General features: G+C 46.0%; 1 protein-coding gene across 1 annotated transcript; it reads left to right on the forward strand.

Annotated features, from left to right (window-relative positions):
• The first annotated feature begins 87 nt into the window (after positions 1-87).
• On the forward strand, positions 88-18,968 carry epg5 (ectopic P-granules autophagy protein 5 homolog (C. elegans)). Its single transcript, XM_030105096.1, has 45 exons — positions 88-653; positions 1,567-2,205; positions 2,397-2,657; positions 2,755-2,953; positions 3,052-3,188; positions 3,274-3,381; positions 3,472-3,545; positions 3,696-3,804; positions 4,846-4,960; positions 5,040-5,190; positions 5,295-5,456; positions 5,589-5,746; positions 5,913-6,064; positions 6,367-6,507; positions 6,607-6,768; positions 6,856-6,978; positions 7,069-7,331; positions 7,425-7,565; positions 7,673-7,817; positions 8,449-8,646; positions 8,837-8,944; positions 9,035-9,157; positions 9,435-9,601; positions 9,702-9,938; positions 10,040-10,163; positions 10,250-10,394; positions 10,584-10,755; positions 10,861-11,023; positions 11,109-11,251; positions 11,363-11,519; positions 11,736-11,930; positions 12,021-12,234; positions 12,778-12,965; positions 13,069-13,276; positions 13,365-13,440; positions 13,897-14,000; positions 14,087-14,262; positions 14,341-14,559; positions 14,650-14,859; positions 15,740-15,884; positions 15,981-16,223; positions 16,437-16,650; positions 16,743-16,961; positions 17,065-17,179; positions 17,300-18,968. The coding sequence occupies exons 1-45, from the start codon at positions 600-602 to the stop codon at positions 17,480-17,482; spliced, it is 7,740 nt and encodes a 2,579-aa protein (XP_029960956.1). The 5' UTR covers positions 88-599; the 3' UTR covers positions 17,483-18,968.
• Positions 18,969-19,384: the final 416 nt, after the last annotated feature.

The following is a 19,384-nucleotide window of genomic DNA, read 5'->3' on the forward strand; positions in this document are numbered from 1 at the left end:
CCACGATGCCGTAGAGAGGTGGGCTAGTCACGTGGTCCCAGGCGGCGCTTGCTAAGTTCCTGGAACAGAACAAAACAAAACAAACGGGAGTGAAGCAGCGAACGGGGAACTTCTGTCGGGTGTCACTCACTTCAACCTGTTGAGATCTATTTCTGATAATGCCACCGGCCGTATGTGAAGACTTGCGTCGCAGGAGAATAATTACTGAGCAGAAATACAATGTAGATCTTGACCTGCTAAGCGTTAGCGTAGCTTAGCTTCGCCTCATGTAGAGTTTTATAAGAAGGGAATCGTTTTCTTTTCCTAAAATGTGATTTTAGTGTATATTTAAGAACTACTGTGTGTCATCACCAGTCGGTGACAGGAAACAAAAGAGTGTGTTCGTTCCGGTCGCTGACAGTGTTTATCTCGACAACACAGTCAGCTTATCACAGTCAGACGAGGCTAGCTGCTCCGGCTAATGGTGGTCTGTTGTTTACGTCCAGCGACTGTTCGCTCTCAGCTGATCAGCGGGTTTCTGTTGCTCGATCGGCGTAGTTTCCTCCCGGAGACGCTTCAGTCAGCTGAGGACTCGAGCTGATGCGAGCGAACACTGAAAAATGGAGGCCGTGAGACAAAAGAAGAGTAAAACAAAAGCCAGCGGAAAATCTCAGGTGAATAAACCCCAGATTATTTTTTCTTTGTTGTCTTTTCACATGTGGAATTAGTACATAACTCTGCATTTTAGTAATAGTTTCGTCTCTGTATTTATAAGTTTCGAATTTCAAAAAAACAATCAAAATACTTTATGCACAGTCACTCATAACCAAACTCTTCAGAAATAAATAAACATCAAGCTCGACAAAACACTTCAGTCTCATGCACTGTTATCCATTAATTAATGCCAGATTACGAAAAGTGTTAGTCCTCCAGTCACACGTTGTACCACGTGTGGAAAACTGTTGCACAAGCACAGTTTGTGAAGAATAGAGAGTGAAGCAATGTGATGCTGTCTTGTGGTGTTTAGAATGTTTTCTTATTGCATTTTCAAATTATGTTTTTGGTTAAATACATTTTTGTGTTGGTTTGAGGTTTTTGCTTTAATGCACACCTTTAAATAACAACACTCATTACATGGACTGTAAAGCAAAGAGAATAAAATGTGTTCCTATATCAACTGGTGGATTTCATGCATTTCATGCATTAAGAGGTGTAACAAATGCTGTAGAAAGCCAAGCACAAAGAAAACTGTCAAATGTGATTTATGTATTAAAGAAAGCTAATAGCCACATAAGTGAACTGGTGACTTGAAAAAGGGAGAAGGTTTAGAGCAACAATACCTCATTTGAGTCTGGTAAAAAAATATTTGAAGTGCTGTTAAAAAAAGTTCTACTCTTCACTTAATGAATCGATTTAGAATATAATTGAGGGACTGTTGTTTTGTTTGTTTTTTTACTCTCTGGGGTTAAGTTGAATCTACTATTTCCTTTTTTTTTAACACAGTCACTTTCACTGTTGAGTGAAAGTGATTATGCAACCTCTGGATTTGTAATGTTTGTTTGTCTGTCTGTTCGTGTATGTTCTCAGCTGGCCAAGAAGCACAAGCAGGTAGAGGAAGACAAGAAAGCTTCCGCTCCCACTGCTGTCTGCGATGAGGCCTCCAGCTCTGACTTCACAGATATTCCCCTCAGTCTGCCTTATCACGAGCCAGAGGAGCAGCAGCAGAGTCCAGCTGAAACGCCTCAGACCACCACACAAGCATCAGACCCACCCTCGCAGGATGAACAAGCTGCATCAAAGACTTTGTCCACGTCAGTCGTGTCTGAGGCTCTGCAGTCAAATCTGAATGTGTCAGCAGAGTCAAAAAAAGAGGAGAAGGATGACTTTAGAGTGGAAGCTCAGATGTCTCAGCTAAAAGTTGTGCCACCAGCCACTGAGCTAGGAAAAGATGCACAGGCATGGGTGCACCCTTGTGTTTCAGCTCAGTTTGAGATCTTGAATGTTCCAAGTGCCCCTGCACTGTACCCGTCTGTCCCCACATTGGAAGAGGGTCCAGTGATACAGCTCTGTGAGGAAGCGGCGAAAAGCTGTGTTAAAGAACCTGCAGTGTTGGCGCTGCCTGAGCAAGAATCTTCTCCTCCGAGTCTGCAGCCTTTGGAGTCTGTGGCTGAAATTTCAAGGAGTAAACTCTATCCGGAGTTACCGAAAATGGCTCCAGAGATTCAGGTGATTTCCAGCAACATGAATGCATGAGTGCTTGAAACCTATTATTGATATTATTGTTGCATAGTTTGATGTTAAAGTGATGTTAAACTGTATGGGATATTCTTACAAACAAGAGTGTTGGCTTCTAATAAGAAATTGTAAGAATTCTGGTAGTTGGTTGTTTCACACGTCGTGCGTTTCTTTCTCTGCAGTCCTTCTCCCTGGAGCAGCTGAGTGTTTGGGAGCCAGCTGGAGGGTTGCGCAGTTTCCTTGAAGGAGTTGAGGTCTGTGCGACTCAGTTCTGTGCTCTGGCCCGCCAAGAGAACCACGAACTGACTGAACTGCTGCAGAACTACTGGCGCTGCCGCCGACAGCTCACACAGTCACACACGCAGCTGCACACGCAGACGTCTGACTGCAAGAGCACGCAAAACCGACTCTGGAGCTTCAGAGATGAACAGCTCACACTACAGGTGTGTGTGTGTGTGTGTGTGTGTGTGTGTTTTCAATCAGTAGCTACTGTGCACAAATCTGTAATAGCAGGTTGTTATAACATTTCCTTTGCTCCAGGGTTTGTGTGCAGACCAGTCCAAGGTGTGTGGATACCATCGCTTCCAGCAGGCGGAGTTTAACCAGAGTGTGCTGGCTGAGCTGAGGAGGATGCTTGAAGCTTGCAGTGAGCTGCTGCATCAGAAGGTGGTCCTACATGCGTACACTGCTCTGCTGTCACGCCTGCAGGTGGAATCATACTTGTATCGCTTATTGAAAGGTAGGCTTTCTTTACACTGCATTTCAAAATCTCACACTACGACCGTCTTATTCTGCTTTGCTGAGTGTGTAAAAAATTCTTTTGTCTGTTTGTTTCAGATTGTTCTGGCAGCCAAACGGAGCACCTTTCCCTCCAGCCGTTGAAAGAGGCCATCAGCGTCCTGTTCAGCTTCACGCGCAGAGTCCTGGATGACGCACAGTTCCAGACAGACATCCATCATTGGCTGGAGAGTTTGGTATTCACCACTTCGTGTTTCCGGTCAGTCTCTGTTCAAGGCGGTTGGTTTGTGTGACTTTAAGTGTTCCATGTCTGCTCTCCAGGTTGCTGTCCTGTTGCACGTTGGGGGCTCGGGGGAGCATCTTTACCTGCTGTGTCACCTGCTGTGCTGTCCTGCTGGGGTGGGAAAGTGGGCCGCCTCTTTTCTTCAGGTCAGTTATTCATTTCTGTTGATTTCCGTTGTCGTCACTGGTCATGCAGACAGTTTACTGCATGTTTTTTTTTTTTTTTGTCTGCTCCAGATTCAAGTTTGGGGAAACGCCTGTGGAGTGCAGCATTTCATGCAAGCTCTAGCTGTCCTAATGTCGCCTGCCAGGTGAACGTAGAAACCTTTCGAGCAGAAAATATCAGTTATATATGAACTGAAAACTGAAAATGTCCATCTATTCTTTGTGTGTCAAAATCACTATTTCAGAGCCTACTTATATCACATTTCTAACTTTTTGCTGTTTTATTTTTGACCCAGACATCGAGCAGAGTTTTTAGGCCATATGAAGCCTTGTGAGACCCAGAGCTCAACGGGTTCTGGACCTGACTCTGGAAACTGGACCCTGGTGGATGAAGGTGGAGAGGAGGTAAACATAAAGAGGCAGATACTGCATTTCAAACAAAAGGAAAACAAAAATGATGGAGCCTGAATCCTCACAGGCTAAGATGACAACACCTATATTTCAGTCCAGTTCAAAAGAGTTAAGTTTTAAAAGTTTCAGCAGCAGTGACATAATATATTTTGCTCAAATAAATTGGATTGGACACAATAGTTGATGATATGCATATCAAAACAACAATAGGATTGATGCATCTGAATTAGTTTGCAACACCAAAACATGTTGTATGGCCAGCATTTGTGGATTTGGGACAAGTTATTTGTTTACCGAGCTCGTAGCCAGAGCACTCCAGGGACTGACTGACTAATGTCCAAGTCTTCCAAGTTCTCACTGAATGGAACTCAGAAAAATGTTGAATCACATCCTGAATTTGTTGTGTATTATTTGTTTAGTGGATCTACAGAAAATCTGCATGAAGTCCAAAACAACTTGTGCAGTTAATGTTTTGACAGAGGCAGAAACTTGTGTGTGGCTGTAATAAGATAATCATGGTGTGTAATTCTTATTTGCATTATTATGTAAATGCTAATGTGCTGTTTTCTGTGTGCTGTGTAAACAGAGACATGTTACAGCATGTTACTGTTATCTGTGCTGTTTATTTTCCGATATTTACCGTGTAGCTGATGACACATGTTCAGTCGAGATAGTATTTTCAGAGAAAGTGTTGTGGGTTGTTGATGTGTAGACATTGATTTTTAAAAGAGAACGTTCTGTTGTTGTTTTTTTTTTTTGTTTTTGCTCTGCTGAGTCACATTTGAAGCTGTTGAGAATAAGTGACAAGTGAACCTGTGACCATTTAAATATCAGTCTGTTGGCTTTAATCTGCCAGCACTAATGTGTTGCCTAGAAACTACTTTGTTTTCAAAGTCTCAGCAGTTCACATTATTGTGTTTGAGAACATTCACATCTTTTCCCTTGTCTTGTTGCAAACGCGACGGCATATCGGCGCCGGTTTCTGTGAAAAGCGAGGTGTTTGTGCACACTCAGCCTGCCGCTCTCTGTGCTCAGGACGAGGACCCAGACAGCAGCTGGTTGCTGCTCTGCGAGGAGGACCTGATCTTGCTGCTCTCCCAGTTCTCGTTCCAGCAGCTCTACTCACACATGCTGGGGATGAGCAAGCAGGGTAGGCAGCTCAGTCTGTCCTGTCCGTCTGACTGCGCACCTCAGCCATTTGTGCGAACTGAGAGTTGTAATGTTTCCAGGTGTGTATGAGCCCCAGGCCTGCTCCAGTCAGAAGATGATGCGTGTTTTCGCTTTCGCCTCCTCGCTCATTGAGATCCTGGCTCTTGGCCTCCAAACGTATAACCGAGCTCGATACAGGCAGCTGGTCAAACGAATCGGACACATCATACGGTCAGTTCTACAACAAACTCTAAGCTCTCGCACTTTAAGGCTGCACTTTATTGTCAAGTAACGCCTCACCTGCAATAACATGTTTGTTTTCCTGACTCCCTCAGGATGACAGTGTGTTACGTCAGTGATCACTGGGCTCAGTATGTCAGTGTGACTGACGATGGCGGCTCCAGCTCTCACGTCCACTCTCTGTCTTTGGACAAGCTGCAGCTGGAGTACGACCATCTTTTCCTCCGAGCTGTTTTACACGTGCTCAGAAACAAAAGGTAAGAAGCTGGTTCCAAGTTTCCAGCTCACCTGCAAGCAATTTAGTTTATAGACTTTAATATTAGCTTCGTAATAACTTCATTTAGCGGTTTACGAGGTTTGTTTTTAACCATTGTGTTCTTCCCTCACAGGTTGGGCATTTGGTTGTTCATGTCTGAGATGCCATATGGGACGCTGTCCAGCTTTATGCTGTGGAAAGTCCTGTATGTGATGCAGTGTGCAGAGACGGCAGGAGTCGACACACTCAGCTCGACTCGTGACACACACTCCTGCATTCAGGCGCTCAGAGGTATCATTATACAGCTCTAACCGATGAAAAGTGGTGTTTTCAAACTCTAAAAATAAACAGAGATGCAGTCATGCAGAGTCATATATTGAAATTTTATAATCAGTTAAATCTACTGATTACAATAAAAACTGTTTTTGTTTTTTTTTTCTCCCTTCCTTTTTTCCAGATCCGAAGCACCACGAGAGGTTTGAACAGTGGCTGTGTGAGGTGAACAGTTCTGACGGCATCTCCCTCCTCACTGCCCTGGCTCACATGGCCACTCCTACTCAGCACTCTGACCCCACCTTCATCACCACCATAACCATGCTGATTTACCAGGTATTGGAAGGAGTTAAAATATCGAGCATTTGAACTCCTGCCAATTTACTAGAGCAGAACCCAGTGTCTGAATTAAACTGACATGTCCATCAAAATCAAGGTGATAAATTCTCATCTTTTGTGAAGCAACTTATTCAGCCTGATTATTGCAGAATTTTAGCTTCATATCAAGTGTAACCTTTTCTTCTCAGGAGCTTGATATATGAACAGAATATTAAAAAGAACATCGCTTATTATGAAGATTCAACTTGCTTGATTAATCATCATCATTAATCATCAGGATATTCTTGGTTGTTCCTCAGGTGTCTTATGTGAGCGTGTCAACAAGAGAGATTTACTCCAAGGTGGGGAGGGAGTTGCTGGCCGCCATCGCGGCGGCCCACCCATATGTAATCTCTGTTATCCTTGAGCGACTGAGAGAGACCATCCAGACAGTGGGAATGGTTGGTACTGGTATTTTCTAATGGTGTCATCTTTTATTTTTAATCAATCTATGGCAATTATAAAGTATTTCAGACTAATTTGATTTTTATGCTTGTTAGGTGGCGCTCTACTTGTGTAAGGAGCTGCCTTTGAGTTTGTGGCAGCCACGGCCGGAGGAAATATGTGTGATTGGCTCCTGGTTGCTTCAGCATCCTCTGTCTGCTGTGGAGAACCGTCTGGCCTGTGTTATCCTGGAGGGCCTGAACTGGGGTTACACACAGGTACCGGAGTCGCATCTTCTTTAAGAAAAGAGACTTTTCTGAGACCTCTTGAGTCGTGACTTGTTTGGTTCGTGTTCGCCCCTGCAGGAGGGATCTCTGGCCTTGCCTTCGTTCCTCCACAGCGAGGTGGCTCTGCTGGTGGCCGAAGCTTATCAGAAGTACCTTACAGACAAACCGTACAGTGGCCTCATATCAGAGGGGATCAAACAGGTGAAGCGCTCGAAGACGTTCACTGTGAAGCAGCGTCTGTTCATAACATGCTGTAACACTGTGTGTTTTTGCGCCTCTGCCTCTCTCCAGGTGTCTTACCTTGCCAGTGTCCTCCGCCTGGGCGTTTCTCCTGAAGCCTCCTTCAGTCAGTGGGCGTGGCAGCTCCTACTGAGACTGAAGCTCCACGGCAACGCCCAGAATCCCAAAGGAGCCTGGCTCGTCCCTGCTTCGGCGTCCAACCCACCGCCAGAGCTTACACACTCACCCAGCATGCACTCTGTTCTCAGGGCTGTAAAAGCCGGCATCCCTATTGGATGTTACCTGTCCATTGCGATGACGACTGTAGGACACAGGTTTGTACTCACAAATTCTTCCGAAGTATTTCAAGGTGGATTTCTTCTCACATTTAGACGTTGCATTGATGGAGACTTTCACTGTGTTTTCAGTCTGGAGCATTTCTGCACTGACGGAGTTGGGTTGCTCAAAAGTCTCATTCAGTCTCGATACCTGAGAGCCGCCGTGCATCTGCTGGACAACATCCTGCCGCCAACCTACCCCCTCAGCTTCTACCTGCTCAACAACTCTCAGTAAGGAAGATCCAGCTTTCATTCTTTACATAAGATGAAATTGCTGCAGTTTTAGTGTTTCAAACACTGACTTGTTGCCTTTTGTGTCTTCCTTTTGTCAATGCCAGGTTTGTCAGTTGTATCCAGTTGTTTCTGCAGTACGACAGTGTGTGTCCTCAGGGTGTGACGCAGCAGGTCACACACCGAGTAGCGCCGCTCCTCACAGGAACCACCTATGGAGAAAACGTCCGGCTGCTGAACAGTGTCATTCAGGTATTTAAAAACTACGTTAAAACGGCTTTGCATCTTGCGCCATCATAGAATGATATAGAGTGCAATTCTTCAGCTGTGTTCAATATATCCAATAGACATACAGCATTTTCGAAACTGTCAGTTGAATGGGAAGCAGCCTGAAACCTTTAGGAAAGTATTTTGTTTTTTTTCAATCAAATCTATACAATTCCTGAAGATGTTCTTGACATTTTTCAAATTTTCAATTTGTTAGTGTCACCCAAGAGGTGTGATTACTGCCTCTGAATTGTGGCGAGCGCCAAGCACACAAACCGGGTCCTTGAATCATTCTGTGGAGCTGAATATCAAGCATAAGTTGACTCCTAATAGATCCTATTCAGTTTGATCAGTGAATGCAGCGTGGACCTGAAACATCCATGGCCTAAATCAAGGACATAAAATGCATTTCATATACTCAAAAGAAGAATATTCAATGCATTTTTGACTCATCTTTTGATCTGTTAGAAGACAGAAACTGCTGGGTTTTCATTTTTTAAAAATCCAACCACAATAATTATTTCCATGTTTTAGTCGTGGAGAAATGTGAATACAGGTGTTGTATTGCTCAGCGTATTTTCTGATTAACAAACCAAGTGTTTGATTTGTCTTTCAGAGTCACGTGGTGGAAAGCTCACAGCCTGGCCGTGTGGGGACGGCCGCGGTGCTGGAGTTTTGGGTGGGAATTCTGACTCAGCAGAATTTGTGGTACCGAGACAAAACGGTCTTATTCCTCATGGATCAGATCTGCTGCGCCGCCTTCAAACACCACCAGGAGGAATGTGTGCAGAAACTCCTCTACCAGCAGCATAAGGTGTTGTTTGGCTTATATAATTTAGTGACTCTCGGGGGGCCGACAGGTGCAGATGGTGAATATTGCCCCGTGCGCTCCCTTCTGTACTATTACAAGCATTACATGAACATTGAATGGCTTACACACAGAGCAGCGTTTTGCGAGCGAGAGATGAGGCGCAATAACCATATTTATTGGGTTTTGAATGCAGAATGCCTTGGGTTACCATGGAGACCGTGGCCTGCTCTCCTCTCTGGTTGGCTGGATTGCTGGGAACGTCACACCCTCTTTTATCGAAGGCCAATCCCTGAGTGAAGAGGTAAGGGGGGGGTCCCCGGAGTCGCAGCAGTATGTGGAAGAATGCATTTGATCAAACTGTTGACTTTCTCGGTCCTGTTGCTGTTGGTAGGTTTGGTTTGCTTGGCTGGTGCTGAGCATGGAGGGCGTGTTTGAGGAGGACTCTCAGCTGAGGCGCTGTGTGGAGCATGAGCTCCTGTCAGAGCCCAGCATGTCCCCGGACCAGGCCTTGAAGGTAGAAAACACAAAAACTAAAGTTACACATCGCATGATACATTTGCTTTCAGTGACGATTGTTCATGGCCGTATTATAGCGAGAAATGTTACAGTACAGCATTGAAAGACAAAGTGTTTTTTTTTTCTTTTTAATGTAATTTGTGATCTTAATGAAAGAATACAGACTATTTGTAAAGACAAAGCCCAGATGATTGCTGGATGTTCAGGATTCTGTCGGTTTGTGATGCAGCCTCCAGTGCTGTATGGCATTAAGGGTGTTTCTGTGTTTGAGCTAGAAGGCGCAGCAGAGGCTGAAGTTGCCAGTAGCCCCGTCACTGCAGCGGCTGCAGGTGTACCGCTGGGCGTGCCAGGCCGTCGCCACACCCCCCGACCACCTTCTGCTTCCCCTCATATGGCAAAAGTTCCTCCAGCTGTACCTCAGACAGCCGGGACCAGAGTATGGGTGTGTTGCTCACCGATGTCTTAAAATCTCCTGCCAGAAAAACCTGAAACGAAAACATAACATTTATATTTATATTTATTGTACATGTGATGACGGACAGGCTGGCTGCGGCGGGATGCATCGGCCGACGATTCTTTCAGACCTCGTCTCAGGCTGCTTTGCTCAGAGATCTCAAGCTGAGGATTCAAGAAGTGTCTGACTTCCACTACGCCGCCAGCCAGGCCCTGAGGGTGCCCCCTCCGCAGACACCATCGTCAGACAGCCAGGGTGACGAGAGCCCCAGTAACACCCAGACGTCCTACCTCACCTCTCCGCAGCTTCACACAGAGCTGGTCAGGTAGGCTGAACGTCCACACTCACATTCCTGCTCTCTGTCCGGAAGGCTTCTGGCAGCATTAGTTTGCTCACAGCTTCTCTCTTTCGCCGTTTTGTCTACAGGTTGTTTGGAGTGTTTGCTATTTGGTTGGACGATGAGACTCTGCAGAAGCAGGAGGTGTACCTCCCCTCTCTTCCTCCAGAGTACGAGCCACACAGACTGGCGCAGGTCATGCAGCGGCAGCAGGTGGCTGTTAGATTATTTACTGTGATTGTAGTCATCAAAGCAGGATCCTGCTCATCCGTTCAGTGTGTAACGACGTGTTTCTGTAGGAACTGTGGCTGGAGTATGTTGACCAGGAGCGCTTGCAGTACGATGAGAAGGAGGTTTTGTCTCTTTGGGAGAAGGTGCAGAGTGAGCCGGTTTTCCTCCAGACCCAGCACCCTGGCTTCACCGACTACACCAGCCTCAGCAACGGTATAGACACAGCTCTTACTCAACATCCGAAAGGTTGCGTGACTCATTGCTTTTGCTGATATAATTCTTGAGAAAGCGGATACAAATGTCAGGATTTTTTTAAAACAAAAGCTGTTTGTTTTTTGTTGCACGGATCTTCTAAGGAAAATTGTTGAATTGTTTGTGTATTGTTAATATCTTCCCATTCAGCGAAGGAGCGTATCCTGTCCAACCTGCAGAAGCATCCAGTTCCCCGCTCGGCTCCCGAACTGCAGCAGCTGAAGGCTCCAGTGGCCGAGGTCCCCGCTTCCTGCCTCTCTGACAGCAAAGCTGCTGCTGAGCTGCTGCAGCAAGACCTCAGCATTCTGCAAGAACAAGCCAGGCATGTGGCGACCGTTTAACAATACAACATGTCATTATCACAGGAAAATGCTCTCTGGTCTGAAGACACAGAAATGTGAGCTGATTCTGAAATGCTTGTTAACAGGATTGCTGTGGCGCGTGAAGCTCAGCAGGTAGCCTTGGAACAGGAGCTGCTCGAAAGTCTTCCTTTACTGTTCAAGAACCAACCAGAGCAGATCAGCATGCCTCTGGTGTGCAAAGGAAAAGGAGGGCAGCCGTGTCAGGGAGCGGCAAACATCACCTTCACAGTATGACCAATCTTACACTATAGAAACATGGTGTTGTACCGTTTTGCCTTGATTGTTTCATGAATGTTTATGGTTAACTCCACAGTGCGAGAGTGTCCAGAAACAGGAGGCGGTGCAGACTCAGATAGCTTCACTGCGCAGAGACATCAAGAAGCTTCAGACGGACGCGATGGCTCCTCCTCCTCAGAGTCTGGCCCAGGCTGCCGTCCACACTGAGAACTTCATCACGTCAGTGCAGAACGTTTTTATTCTATTGAAAAATGAAACCGAGAAAGAAGACTGAAATGTTTCATTCTTAGCAGGGATAATTTGACACGCGTGCACTCTGTTTGTCCTCAGGGCTCTGGTCAACATGCACAAGGCAGAAAAATCTCTGGCCGTACAGCAAGTTGGCGTGTCGGCCTTTTACCAGGTGGTCTCCTTTGTGTGTGAGGACACGCTGCGACACCCCCCGACCCGGCAGTACCTCTCATCGTGTGTGGAGATACTGGGACAGGTGGCCGCACACAATCCAAACAAGCAGTGCGAACCAGCGGACACGGATCATTTTAGTCAAACACAAATGAACCCACCTGCTCTGGAATCCTTTTGAGCAAACACCAGAAAGCTTTATTTAAAGCTACTTCAGATTAAACACCACTAAATATGTAATTACATTCAGCAAAAACTTCCTTCTTTAAATGATTGCTGAGTCGAACTCTTGTTTTCTCAGGTGTTCATCCAGGGCAATGCAGAGGAGTGTGGCCGTGTCCTGGAGGCCATTCTGGAGCAGCGGCATCTCTGTCCTCTCATTTCTCCCTTCTTCACCCCCAACGCGGCTCCCAATCAGCTCGTCTTCCTTTACCAGGACGTAGTGACCTCGCTGCACCTCGACAGTGCTGACGTTGTCTTCATGCTGCTCACTAAGGTCAGTCCACACACACACGCACACACACACACTGTGAATACGACAACGTTCCATTGTCGTCATTCCTCCGTCTCTCTCTCCCCTCTGCAGTTTGATTTGCCCCAGTGGCTGAATGAAGCCCACCCTGTGTTTTCGGAGAGGACCCGCTTGCTGGAGCTGGTGCACGGAGCGCTGTGCGTCTGTGGCCGAGACCCCGAGCCCGAGCTTCTCACGCCTTTCCACCTCTTCACCAAACACTGGACCTGGCTCCTACGCCACCACTTCCCTGACCACTACAGCGACTGTGTGCGTCTGCTCATGAATAGTAAGTAAATCTTTCATTGTTTAGTTTGCAAATGAAAAGATCAATGAATCTCATATACGTATATATAGTTTTGTTCTTAATGTCCACAAATGACGCCTTTCTCAAAAGCATATTTTAAAGTGAATGTTCTTTCTTTCTCAACTTCATGCTAAAGAGTGAAGCCACCTGAAGGCTCATCTTTTCATTCCTTGTCTGTTTTGTTGTGTTTTGACTCGAAGAGGAAGACCTTTTCTAAAAAGTCCTCTTGCTCATCTTTTAAGTGATTCACAGTCAAACACACTCCTCCTCCTCAAAGAATACCACCTACTCATCTACCCAAGAACAAAAGATTAAAGTGAATAATAAACAAAAGCCAAAGTTAGCTGTATCCACCTATCAATCAGGAAAATCAGACTTTTATTTACAATGTGTGTTGATTGAGTCATCCAGCAAAACAGACTTGGCTATTTCATGATTTAAGAAAAGAATATTTCACAATTGTTGTGGAACATTTCAATAAAAATGAAGCAACTCCTCTTTTTTTTTTTTTTTAAACCATATCAGGCTCCTCCGACCAGTTGCTGAGTCCAGAGTGCTGGAAAGTGACTCTGCGAGTTCTGGGATGCTTACCTCCATCCCGCAGCTCCAAGAACAAAAGTGAACAATCCCCAAGCGGCGCTGAGGTCCCGAGCCGTGCTGTCGGACCCCAGACCTCGACCTACAGACCCTCCATCAGCCTCTCCCCCCAGCAGGTACTGTGGTCTGTAGATTCGAACCTTGTCGTTGTGTGCCCCCTTCAAGATGAAATTTAAAAATGCTGAAGCTGTGGTTTTGCTTTTCCTCCCTTGCTAACAGGTGGACGAGACCGTGGATTGGCTGAGCGATTTCTTCATGAAGAGCCGTCTCAGCAAAGCCGACCTCCGCAGCTTCGGCCTCTACTCCACCTGGACTCCTTACGTCAGCGATGTAGTTTCTTTCTGGGACCATTTGATCAGCTGTTCAATCAGCGTGCAGCTCAACAACTGTGCCAGAGAGTCTGTAGGCAGCAGCAAAATCATGAAAGGTAACCAACTGCATTGTGGCTTGCGGTCACTTTCGGAGGATAAAATTCATCTGATCTGATCCAAGATTTGTGCCTTGCCGTTATGCAGCTCTGCAGGATCTGCACAGCAAGATTGTGAAGTTATTTCAGCCATGGATCTTTCCTCTGGACACAGGTGAAGGCGGGTGAGTGTTGCACAGTCGCAGCAGCCTAATAAACCGTGGAGAGAGCTGAGCTGGTGTCCGCTGTTCAGACAGGTGTGAAACAGATGTGAAAACAGACAGAGCCAACTCCAGAGAGGAGAACACATCAAAAATCTTCATATTTAATCATAATATTGATAATTGTTTTAACCAAAAATCATCTGTATTTTTGCAGATCGAGCTTATGTTCTTGTGGTTTTTGTTTTTTTTTTACTCAACATAAGCAGGAGTCCTTTAAAACTCATTCATATGCATTCACGCTTATAGTTAGAGATTTTAATGTTCACCCTTGAGCTGCACTTCTTAGTCTGCTCTGGCACAATCTAAACTCTCCGATCAATATCGTTAGTGATCATTCCAGTGCTGCACTGAGGGGAGGAAAAGAAAAGGCACGAACAAAGTAACACCACAAATGAAGCCATCATGTCTCTGTTGCAGTAGCGTGAAGTGTTACCCTTGGCTGGAGACGGACGCAGCTGCAGCAGGATGTCTGGTCGGCCTTTACACTCAGTTGATTGACACGCTTCATCACAAATTCAGAGGTCAGTTATTTTCACAAGGCTTCTTCTGCTGTGAAATGTTAAATCTAAAGAATTATCCTCTAATCCGCTGTGTGTTTGTGTGACAGACCGTCTGCTCCCTGGTCAGAGGGGCGCTCTGTGGCTGTGTATGGCGCAGTACTGCGAGAGCTGCACCTCTCCCCGAACGCCCGAGTACCTGCTGTACCTGTACCACACACACCTCCGCAGCCTGCCCTGGAGATACCTGCACCCCGACACTCAGCTCATGGAGCAGCTTTTCAGCGTAAGGCACTCTGCCCGCTCACCTCTGACCCTTCTTGTTGTTCTGGTCTTGTTGGTTATTGCCTTTCTGCGCCTGCAGGTTGAAAGAGGAAGTCCCAAGAACTGCTTTCTGTTCATGGGAGAGGTGCTTTGTGAGGTGAACTGGGTCAGCGTCCTCAGTGACCACTTCAAAACGCCGTCCGGCGCTAAAGCCTATCCGACGCTGCCAGACACGCAGAAGGAGTCACATTCCATGCTGGTCTACTTGCTGTACATGCTGGTCTGTCTGGCGAAGGAGGAACAGCTCCTCACGCAACAAGTAAGTCCGAGTTGTTGCGATGGCGAGGTGGCGTCAGGCACTTTTTGTCCTTTCTTCACTTTTTATTTTTTTCCTCTCTTCAACCTCCAGGAATCACCTCTGCTCAGTCTGCTGGTTCAGTCCACCTCTTTGCCCTGGCACCAGCTGGACCTGTCCTCATACCAGAGCATTCTGGGATATGTCAGCACTCACTACCCCCCCTCTCTCCTGCTTAATTCGGAGTCTGCGCCTCAGCTGCTGCTGAAGTGTCTCCGCAGCGCCGCCGGGCTTCACCCCCACCCCAGCGAAGCCCCACACCAGGTCAGGCAGTCCGGCGCAGCTTGTTTTCTTAATCAAAGCTCAGATTTGTTCAGGCATTATCAAGTATTCCTGAAGTATTCTGCAGTCTTGCAATTTTAATAGTGTATTCATTTCTGAGTCATTTGCCTTTTATTCACTCCTTCCTGTTTTCACCATGTCAGTCATTTAGGTATTAAAAACAAAGTATGACTGATAAAATGGTTTCAAATACTCAAGAGCATCACCGCTCAAGCGTCGAAACATGTTATTAACATTTCAAGTGGTGGAGATAACTGTCATTATACACAGCAAAAGTACAAAATAGCTGAAGCTTCCTGCTTCCTATAATGGGTTTTGTATACTGCTTCGTTAAACACGAATGGAAATTACTCTATATATATATAGATTATAGAGTGAAAACAGCTAAAAATTCATGAATCTCTTATGTCGCCTGAAGCATGGCACATGTGTGAAAGTGGGAGGCTTGTAACATCCACACTAAATTTAGACCTAAACAGTTCAGTTGTCTTTGCTACTTACCAGATTTCTTTAATATCTCTACAGGGTTCTACAAGTTTATGTTACATGCCTGGAATTTTAGCAAAGAAGGCCACAAATCTTTAAAGCAAAAATCAGCATGAGAAATCTGAAGGTCTCTAAAACTCACATTTCAAAAAACATCAAACGCCTATCGTTGTGAATTTGGCTCAAACTGGTTTTTCTCAGAATGCAGTTGAGGTGGTGTTTGTGTTCCGCTCATGGCAGTTTATGCACATTCTGTACAGAACAAAAGTAACACCGGAAGCACTTTGCTGCCATCTAGTAATCTAAAGTCACTAATAGGGATCTTAACCAGATTTACAAGAAGATTTACAAGTGTGCATTCCCTCCCTTTGGTCAGGAGGAGACCTTGAAGGCCGCAGCGTACGTCTGCTGGAGCGTGCAGTCTCTGGTGACTCTGGAGCAAGGAGGCGGGATCACGCTCAGCGGGTTGGAGGCCCAGCTGGAGACGCTTCTGGAGAGCATCATCACGTTCAATCCAGCTGGTGAATTATCGCTTTCTTCCTCACCGATGTCATTGCGACCATAATGAATAAATCTGTTCATCACCTCACCTGTAACGTGTTTTTTTCCCTCTGCAGAGGTGGGCTTGGAGCAGAGGCACATGGCTTTCTGCAGCCTGTTCAGCGACGCCTTGGCGTTGCTGAACGGCGTGGGCGTCTCCACGGGCGAGGCCCTTGCTGCTCATGTCATCACCTGGCTCGACAGGAAGGGGCGGGGCTTCCCCATACTGCCCCTCCTCACAGCCTGCTCCCGATGTCTTGCGTCTGTGCGGCACATGACGCGCATCATGGAGGCCTGCATCACGGCGTATTTTAACCACGGTAAACAACAAAAGCAACAGTTTCAGCTTTTTCAACAGAGTTTTTTGAATAAAATACACTTTTATTTAACCTCTGCTTCTTTTTTATCGCCAACTTTCAGTTGACAAAGAAACTAATTCAACAAAAATAAAAAGTTAAGCTTAAGGTTAAATTCTTGTCGGAGTGTAAGACTTTAGAAACACATGTCCGTCTCCCGTCTGTGTCTCTCTCCAGCGGAGGAGGAGGCTGTGGGTTGGGGTCCTGTGCTGGCATCGCTACAAGTGCCTGAGCTCACAGTGGAAGACTTTCTGTCTGAGAGCCAGTCGGCCGGCAGCTTCCTGACACTCTACGCCTTCATCCTGCAGCGCCTCAACACTGAATACACTGCAGCCAACGAGAGGAGAACTCTGGCTCTCATCAACACGTGGACCACGCAGGTTTTTCCCAGGTTTGAATCTCGTTATTTATGGCATCAGGATGGAGGCTCTGTCATCAGTGTTAATATTTTGCATGTTAAGATGTGCTTTTCTTTACGTCCAGCGGTCCAGGGGATGAAGCCAAGCTGTTCCTTTGGTGGCACAAAGCGCTTAATCTGTCAGCGGAGCAGCTGCAGCCGCAAGCAGGTCAGACCGAAGTCTCAGGGGTCATCCTGGGTCTGATAAGGTTACACACCAGGCTGCTGCAGCTCGGCGAAGAAAGACTGAACTCTGGGCTGCTGGGAGCGATAGGCCTCGGGAAAAGATCTCCTGTTTCAAATAGGTAAGCCAAGTCATCTCCATGTGCAAATAAGAACATCTGCTGCAAAAACAGAGTATAGTAGTAATTTAACAGTTATTTTGTTGCTTGTGTTCTGTACGTTCAGGTTTAGAGTAGTGGTACGAAGTCTCGCAGCCTTCCTGTGCATCCAGGTGTCGTCAGAAACCGAGCTTCGTCTCCAACCCACCAGTGACTTGCAGCTCTCTGCAAAAGCACAGCAAGTATGCAAAAAAAAACCAAAAACAAAACGGCAGCATTTTCAGTGTTTTGTCTCCATTAATGTGCTAAAAATAAGATGTCTTTTTTGTTTGCCTTGGATTTTTTTTTTAATGTGGATGCAGACTTTGGGGATGTTGGAGGCCATGCCCAGCAACAAGCAGTACGCTGAGTTAGAAGATGCTGTGAACAAGGCGGTCCAGTTCATCCGATACCCGGGACACTGTCTCAGAGATGGACCCCGACTGCTGGCGCTGCTCGCCAACCTCCTGTACCCCGAACTCAGATACCTGCACATCATCCGTTAACTTGACTCTCGCTGGAGACTCCAGGACTTTACATCTCCATGTCAAATGTAGGAACAGTAAACAGTTGCTCTACCGCAGCACGGAGCTTTGAAGTGATGAGACTACGACTGATTCAATTTTGTCCTTCAATCAGCGGAAGTTAAAGGCATGATCAGTGGAGGCTTTGTGTGGCAGAAACTGTCTGCTCATCACGGCCGACTGAGAAAAAATCCTTTTGACTGGTTCAAACATCAAAAGATCACAACCAGTCCCGAGCAATCCCATGTTCTTATCTGTGACATCTGTTAGCACTTTACCTTTTAGCATCTATGTTTATGCCTTGTTGCTTTTTGCATTTGATGCCTGTGGATTTTAAACATCTCGTCATTTACGTTTGATTTGAGAGGCCGTTGCACATATTTATTGAAGTAGAAATTGTGAGTCAGGATTCAGCGCTGGATGCTAAGTGTGAGTTTCACGACTATATATGGATTGTTTGGATCAAGTTGAAGGACAGATCTATGTAAGTAGTTAGTAGCTGAAGACATACCAGGAAAGCTGGTAATAAGGATTCACTGCTTGATGTTACTCTTTGCTCATGATGCAATAAGAGCTACAATTACTCTACAATGTCTCAATCTCTGGTACTGTACAAATTCAGATGAATCCGGTGGATCGTGTTCAAGAAGAGAACATTAGCCAGTATTGTTTATGTCCAGCCAAAAGTGCTTTCCTTGTTTCTGCCAAAGAAATGTTATTTTCATCTGCTCAGCTCTGCTTAAACCCGCTCCTCCGTATACCCAGGTTGTTTCTCTGGTCTCTCTGAAAAAGCACACCCAGTCTGGAACATACACTACGTTCCACTTACAAAGTGCCACGATACTTGGCTTCCTTATAAAGTCGTATGAGCGCTCCCCTTCAGATCGCCGAAGCTGAAGAAGTGTGTGTATGTGTGTGTATGTTCAAGACTCTCATTTAACAATGGAAGCATGTTTTCAATTAGACTCTTTGTAAACTGAAGACAGCTTTCATATTTAATCAAGCTTGTCAATTTGTCACTTCTGCTGCCCTGTGCCATGTTGGTAATAATCCAGCTGCACTTTAGCAGCCTGAAGCTCGCCTTGCTGCCGGTGTTAAGTGGCGACTGGTAATGTCAGAAGCATTTCTGGTTTTTTAATGACTCACTGATCAGGAATGGGTCTGCGGGGCTGCTGCAGGAGGGGGGATCGCGGCGATGGGCTTCACAAAAGGAGAAAACGTTGCACAATAAATGGAACAATGTTTCACAGCTGGTGTTTATCAGTGCGATGCAGTGATCTGGGGTCTACAATACGTACAACATGCAGCCTCGGAGACAACAAAGACTGGTCTAAATCTGAAGGCCGGGGGTCACGTGAGGACACGTCCAAAACAAGACTCTAAACTGAGCTGAGAGGAGCGAGCGAGTAAGTCAAAGAGGTTCAGACAGCAAATAGCAGCATAATACACTGTGGAGTCTCTACCATCTGAAAAAAAAAAGGAAAAAGTGACCTTAAATTTTCACATTTTCAATGCATAATGGTGCAAATTGTCAGACTGAGAGTTCTTTACCTAGGATGCCCATCACAGTGAGCTCTGACGAGGACTGATCTTAGTGCATTATATCTGCGTTATGTTTGTTTTTTTTTTTTTGTTCTCTGTCTGTGTAATGGAGCAAGTGCATTTTGCTCTACTGGAATAAAGTGTAACATTCACCCAGATCTATGGAGAGAAGTGTGTATAAAGCCAGCTGAGTGCACTCGTGCATGCATACATCCAGTATCCTCATCTGACACCGACACGTCTTGTCTGGGAGAAAACCTCTCTTCAGGCTACAGTGGTCTCCATGGTTACGGGAAGGGTAGAAGTGAGAGAGGAGGTGGCGAGGACGGGGTGTTCTGAGGC

Source organism: Salarias fasciatus, chromosome 12, assembly GCF_902148845.1.
Source record: "Salarias fasciatus chromosome 12, fSalaFa1.1, whole genome shotgun sequence".
Lineage (NCBI taxonomy): Eukaryota > Metazoa > Chordata > Actinopteri > Blenniiformes > Blenniidae > Salarias > Salarias fasciatus.

Excerpts from the sequence above, each read along its gene's own strand:
- epg5 (XM_030105096.1), top strand. The coding sequence starts at position 600 with ATGGAGGCCGTGAGACAAAAGAAGAGTAAAACAAAAGCCAGCGGAAAA. Across the intron at positions 3,805-4,845 it reads TGGATGAAGGTGGAGAGGAG|GACGAGGACCCAGACAGCAG; the intron begins GTAAACATAAAG and ends CTCTGTGCTCAG. Across the intron at positions 10,756-10,860 it reads ATTCTGCAAGAACAAGCCAG|GATTGCTGTGGCGCGTGAAG; the intron begins GCATGTGGCGAC and ends GCTTGTTAACAG.